This window comes from Temnothorax americanus, unplaced genomic scaffold (assembly GCF_048541705.1).
Source record: "Temnothorax americanus isolate GAGA-0224 unplaced genomic scaffold, ASM4854170v1 Scaffold15, whole genome shotgun sequence".
Lineage (NCBI taxonomy): Eukaryota > Metazoa > Arthropoda > Insecta > Hymenoptera > Formicidae > Temnothorax > Temnothorax americanus.
This window is the reverse complement of record NW_027509286.1, coordinates 3024765-3031255: the sequence shown is the minus strand read 5'-3', so window position 1 is coordinate 3031255 and position 6491 is coordinate 3024765. Positions and strand designations below refer to the sequence as shown.

At 42.8% G+C, this 6491-nt stretch overlaps 1 protein-coding gene across 2 annotated transcripts; it reads left to right on the top strand.

Moving 5' to 3' along the window:
- The first annotated feature begins 154 nt into the window (after positions 1-154).
- On the top strand, positions 155-4126 carry Mlc1 (Myosin light chain alkali). 2 transcript variants are annotated; one of them, XM_077402230.1, is made up of 6 exons: positions 155-286; positions 466-493; positions 1529-1837; positions 2169-2255; positions 2670-2738; positions 3614-4126. In XM_077402230.1, exons 1-5 carry the CDS (start codon positions 284-286, stop codon positions 2699-2701), a joined length of 459 nt encoding a protein of 152 aa, XP_077258356.1. In that variant the 5' UTR covers positions 155-283; the 3' UTR covers positions 2702-2738; positions 3614-4126. The 2 variants fall into 2 exon arrangements, with proteins under 2 accessions (XP_077258356.1, XP_077258355.1); XM_077402229.1 differs by lacking the exon at positions 2670-2738.
- Positions 4127-6491: the final 2365 nt, after the last annotated feature.

The window sequence follows — 6491 nt, the reverse complement described above, 5'->3', positions numbered from 1 at the left end:
TCGACGTCGACGTCGAAACCCCATTTACCGCGGCAGGAAGAGACATTCGCCGACTCTCGCCTCCTCGTCGCTTCTCGAACTGTTTTTGGCGCGCGGCGTTGCCATGCCCCGTCGTCATCGGTCCGGACCGAGACTCCTCTCGCAGATCTGGATCTCAGCATCATTCGAGGGTGTCCTCGTAGCGCCATCTGCAAAAATAAAATGAGTAAATTTGGTAACACCGGGTACCACTTCTGGTTCAGGCTCCGTTCGGTCAACATCCACTGGTACCAGACGATCGAAAATGGTAAGTCTCGATATTCAGCCTCTTTCTTCTTCGCGATTGAAAATCTTCCTGACAGCTCTTTCTCGCGAATGACACAAATTTAAGAAATTACCGTTGAGTTATTTTTTATAAATTAATAATGTAATATCGAGATATCGAAATGAAAAGCTTCAATATAACGAAAACTCCTTGTATTTCAGGCAGACCTCAGCAGCAAGGATGTCGAAAGTGAGTAAAGCAATCCTCAAATAGTTTATATTTTCGACGCGTCTTATACAAACCGTATGGAAGTAATTAACGAAGATGGATTGATCAATTTACACTAGTGAAGCTATAAGTGATTTCTACATGTACCTCGTAACTTGAGTCACGCGATTAGAAGGAAGTGAATAAAAGTTTCGACAGAAAAATGTAAAACTTTCACCATTACCAAAACCGGCAGTAAAGTTCATGTAAAATCAAGTCACGTCATTAACTAGTGACGTCATCAATACTAAAATAACATATTGTAGATTTGTATTAAATTACAATTATTAACGTTTCTAACAACAGTTCAACCAGTGTGAACAATCTCTTTATTAAATGTAATTGTTTTATTCTGTGATTATTGAATTATATAACAAAATATTTAAAAGATGAAAAAGATATTGGCAGATTTTGAAACATTTTATTTAACTCTCTTCGGTACTAGAGAAACAAATATTTTCAATATTCCGCTTCGTATTTAAAGCCCATGCTTGTTTTTATATTCGTTTTTTTAACAATTATTTTTTTATCGAGTCCAATGAATCATAACTCGCCGAATTTTCCTCACGGAATTTTCAATTTATGCGTGTCGCGTGCCATTTTTGACGTTACATAATAGCTAGATGGGTCGGGTAGGTGGATACGACCGTTCCGTAGCGCGTCAAAAATAGGTTGGTAGGCTTCTTATATGGTTCGGCGGGGGTAATCTGACCCACTACTTCCACCACCGGCTTCTTCAATCAGCGGTGGGGCTTACTGCCTCTCCCAAAATAGAAGAATATTTTTGAAGAAAGGTACGCACGCCGTACTTCATGTCCACGACTGGGTATTAACCCAGATTTCGCACCTCGCATATTTAAAAGCGAGACCAAATATTCATGGCCGACGATGGCAAGATTTAGCTTAATCCCAAGTGATCTTGTTATCAAGAACGTTGGTTGTCGGTGAAGATATCACTTATAGTATAGCTAGTATAGCTGGAAAAATGCATAAGAAATTATTCCTTTTGTTAAAAAGGGGCAGAATTCGCCTTCTCCATTTACGACTCTGACGGCACCAACGTCATCGATGCGGTTGATCTTGGCAACGTCCTTCGCGCGTTGAACTTGAACCCGACAAATGCGACCATCGAAAAGATGGGCGGCACGAAGAAGAAGGGCGAAAAGAAATTGAAACTGGACGAATTCCTGCCTATCTTCAGCCAGTGCAAAAAAGACAAGGATCAGGGGTGCTACGAAGACTTCCTCGAATGTTTGAAGCTGTACGACAAACAGGAAGACGGAACGATGCTCGGCGCGGAATTGTCCCACACACTTCTGTCACTTGGTACGATTAGCTTTTTTTCATCAACAATTATTTAAAACACGTTAAAAAGTGATAATACAAATTTTACTTTACTACTTTTATTATGTAATTGTATTATACATGTGATACAATCTCGTATAATATATTTCTTTGAGTAGATAATCCATTTATGTAAGTTTTGCAATTAGAATAGAATAGTCTGCGTGCTGCTCGATTATGTTGAAAATAATAAATATTCATTCGCGAATATTAGCTCTCAAAAGATTGTGTATAATTGAATGCTCTATCTCTCTATAACGGAAATAAGTTACATAATATTATAATATGATCTAAATGGTCGAATTTGTCATAGGTGAACGTCTTACTGACGTGGAATGCGACGAAGTCATAAAGGACTGCATGGACCCAGAAGATGATGACGGTTTCATCCCTTATGCCCGTAAGTATCGATTTTACGCCGTTACCATGAATGCACCCTCCCCCTCCCCCCAAAAAATAGACAAAGAGTGTCAAATCACCTGCATTGCACTAGAATATGTTAGTTTGAGGAAAACTATTAATGTCCCTATCTACTTTTCAAGATCCCTAAATCTGTTTCGTTAGAATTAGAAAGAGTCCCTCTTGTATATAATGTATGAACTTGGAGCGAGACGCTACCGTGTCTCTTCAAGGTCTCTAAATCTCTGTTTCGTTAGAATTAGAAAGTATCTCCCTTGTATATAATGCACAGTTGAAAAACCCTTCGGTTCGATAATGCGGCCCTCCGGTAACTTCCGGCAACGTGAAGAGATGTCCCGGACTCAATTTGTTCCCCCTCTATCATTTGACACTTCCACATTTTTGTGTTTCACAGCCTTCTTGAAGAAGATGATGGTGCTGTTGTAAACGGTCGAGGTGTATATCCAGACAATGATCATTCATCGTGAGTACATCCCGTAGTATACGATTCCACGATTGTCCGCCATTTCTTGTTGATCTATCTACCTTTCTATCTTTCTGCCTCTTCTGTCTCTTCGTCTATGTTCATTAACATCGTCTCGTTCTCGCATTTTCTCGCTGAGCATATTCCAGACTTTATAGGACGCAACGTTGCAGCTCAACAGGGATGCTGGAAATCGATAACCCGCTTCTCGCGCAGAAAACACGTACGAAGGTTTTGCTCGCGCGCGAGGTCAATGGCCTGATGAGATCATCGAGGCAAATTACACAGAATAAAATTAATCGAAACACTCACAAGAAATTAAAACGGAGCAGAAAAAAGATATATTAAACGAAATTTTTTTTCTACATAGATACATTATATTTTTAAGTTTTGATTTTTATTTTATTTAACATCGTAATTCTGTAATTTTCTTGAAGAAAAAGACGAATAATTAGACATAAAACAATTTCATTACATACGTTTCATATTAATTATACAATTGCATAAATTCTATTCTTCTGTATCCATAATACTTCTGCCATAAAAATAATTTTTAATACGTAAACTCTGTATTTCTCTGCTACGCGACTTATTAATGCTTTTTGTACATTTATGTATCTATTGCTTCTATTCGTATTTTGTCGCTTTGCTATTGAGAAAAAAATCCACATGGCAGCGCAGAGTTAAGCACTGACTGCTATTTAAATTAGACTAAATCGTTCAGGATTGTCAGCTTCGCGCATAAACTAATTCTTTATTATCTGCCTTAAAATATATCGTTTATCGTCTCTGTGAAAACATGCTTATTCACTTGTCAATGTTTCGCGATTTGCCCAACGCGGAAATATATATTGATCGTTCTGTTTCGTTCGCAGCGTTCCTTCGTAGACTGTGTGAGAGAGCGGCAGCACCAAGCGACGATTAGTAGGATGATCGCTGTCAACATCTATGCGCCAAGCTCCACGTCGACGATGGACACATTCGCCATATTCGCTCGTCACATTCACCACTCTTCTCATCCCCCTTCCCCCGCTGGATCACCTTGCAAGGATCCATTTGACAATTTGCACGTAAATCGCGATTCTGGAATCAGCAAACATCAATGCGTCAGCAATAGTTTAGTCGAAAGAAAAGCAAGAAAGAAGAAGGGCCCCCCCCCCATGAACATCAAGTACACAAAAGGAAAATAATATTTCATCTCGAAATGCACGCGATATCGTTATTCGATTCGGTTTCATGCGATACAGCGTCCGTTATATTTACAGAATGCAAAATATCTTTATATAGCAGCACTGTACAAAGTCAGATGAAACGGTCGATGTTAATTTACTTCTTACTGTTACTGTAATAAATCGCTCCTCTCGAACCGACGGAGAGGATTAAAAGTCTCTCACTATGCATCGTTATCTCGAAAATATCCTGTTTGTTGCGCGTTGTGCTCTCTTTTGAAATTGTCTCACACTTCATTCCCTTGTTTAATATTTGTAAAGTTCAAACGATTACAATTTATTCATATGTCGCCTGCGTATATGTCGCGAGAGCGCAAGCTTTAGTGACGCGAAACACTTTAACGCTGTGACAAAATATGATGTCACAAAGACCGTCAGATTAGCATGGATTCGCTAGCGTACAAGTCCGGCTATTTTTGTCTGACTGACATTTTCTCGCTCTACTTAAGCAATCGCGTGAGAAGCACAAACAAGGCATCCCACTATTGTCAATTGTCACTGCCGAAATCTATTTAAAAGTTACATCAGCACGCTCGATTTCTTATATATCGCATACTATCTTTCCTAGACTTTACGTATTTTGTATGATATCGCCGTTAATCATTCAATTAGAAGTTCCCTTTCTCTTTATTCGACGTACTTTCGTAAGAGCCGTACCTTATTACCGAATAATTATAATTTAAGTACTCGGAAACTATCTTGGAAATGTGTTTTTAGTTGAGTCAAGTTTAAAGGACAAGACTGAGTAACTTTCGCTCGCAAAACGACGAGTGGAATTTAACTGAATTAAATTCCCGTGTGAAATTGGAAATAACGGAAAACGATACAAGTCTCATGATATTTTTGCGCAAAGTCATTCGCGAATCAGTTTAGATTCAGGGCCCCCCCCTTCGGCTCGAGTTTTTTTTTCAAATCGAGAAACATCTTCAGCTGATCTCCGGCGCATATTTATCACGGCACGCATCTCCTCAGCATCCTATGCGAGCGAGCGCGGATTTCAATGAGATCTCTCTCTCTCTCTCTCTCCCCCCCCCTCTTGTCGCTCATCGTCATCGTATACCTGCCTGGGCGCGCGCGTTTGTTGTGGGTGGACGGACACGACGCGTCCGTTCGTACGCGCTCGGCAGGCTTCGCTCATAGGGACAGAGGAGAAAGAGAGAGAGAGACAGGCGTGGGGCCACACCGCCACCACAGTGCCGCCACACAGCTTTTGGTCCCGGCGAGCCGGCGGCCGGGGCGGCCCGAGCCAGTCGGTTCAAACGCGTCGGTTCAAGCGCAGCGCGTCTCCCGAGAGTCATCATCTCCCGTCAACGGTGTCATCGTCTGCTTCACTTTCGCAGCTCGTTTGTACTTACTTCCCGTTCTCTCGTCTTCGCGCGCATCGCTTCGCGGCGCGGACGCGTGCAAAAAAATCCTTGAACGCCGTTTGCGCAACGCGCGCGCGCGCGCGCGCGAGCGCGAGAGGGCACGTCGAAGCGGAGTGAAGATCTCCGCGAAGAGCAGTCCCAGAGACGACGACCACCGCCTAGACGCGCCCGTGAAGGATGACGGACGTCCACCAGGTGAACCCGGGCAAGGACGTCGCCGGCGGCAGACTGCAGCAGAGCGGAGCGGCTCAGCAAACAGGTTGGTCCACGTTCGCGAAAATTTAGCTCTCTCTCTCTCTCGCGCGCGCGCGCGCGCGGTTCCTCCACCGCGTCGACATTTATTTTCGCGACCGCTGACAACCTTGAGACGCGACGTCTCTCCGTGGTCCACGGGCAGCCGTTTCGAGCAGCAGGCAGCGCGCCGCGCGCGCCTTCCGCCATTTTGACCCGACTCGCGTAGCGCGTCGCGTAGGAGAGAGGATCCGATCTCGCGGGAAAAATCGCGCTTTTCCGCACCCGTCGCATTGTTCCCCCGGTGCCGCTGATCTTCTCACGCGATCGTCAAAACGAGCTACACGTACGTGGACTACGGCCTACGGCGTTTCTGATCCGTTTGCGCGATAACGCCGGGCGCGGTCCATGAGAAACGCGCGCGCGATAAGTACCAGAGAGACAGACGACTCTATTTCAACCCTTTCGGGCGCTCGTTAAAACTGCGAGCACGAGAACTGTGTATAGCGCTTTATTAGATTTCTTTCCGGAAACTAAAATTATCTTAGAAACGAATGATAGACTCGTTAAAAATATGCAATTCTGGATCCCTGCGAGGCATTCTCGTTCATTAGCCTTCTAGAAACGTCGATGGACAATTTCTCCTCGAAACACATCGTCGTTTCATTTTAGCAAAACATTATTCGTGATATAAATTGAAACTCGCTACGAATTAATTTGATTTTCTCACTAATCACTCAATTATTGTGCTCATATGTTTGTTAATTTTCGTATCATTTATAATACCACACGTTGCAATCTTTATTTTGTATCACAGCGTGCTCATCAGCGTGCATGTAATAATGTTTACATAATTCGTAATACGTATATGTACATCGTACTTTCACAGTTATATTACGGAAATTTATCATACGTATCTTTTCCGA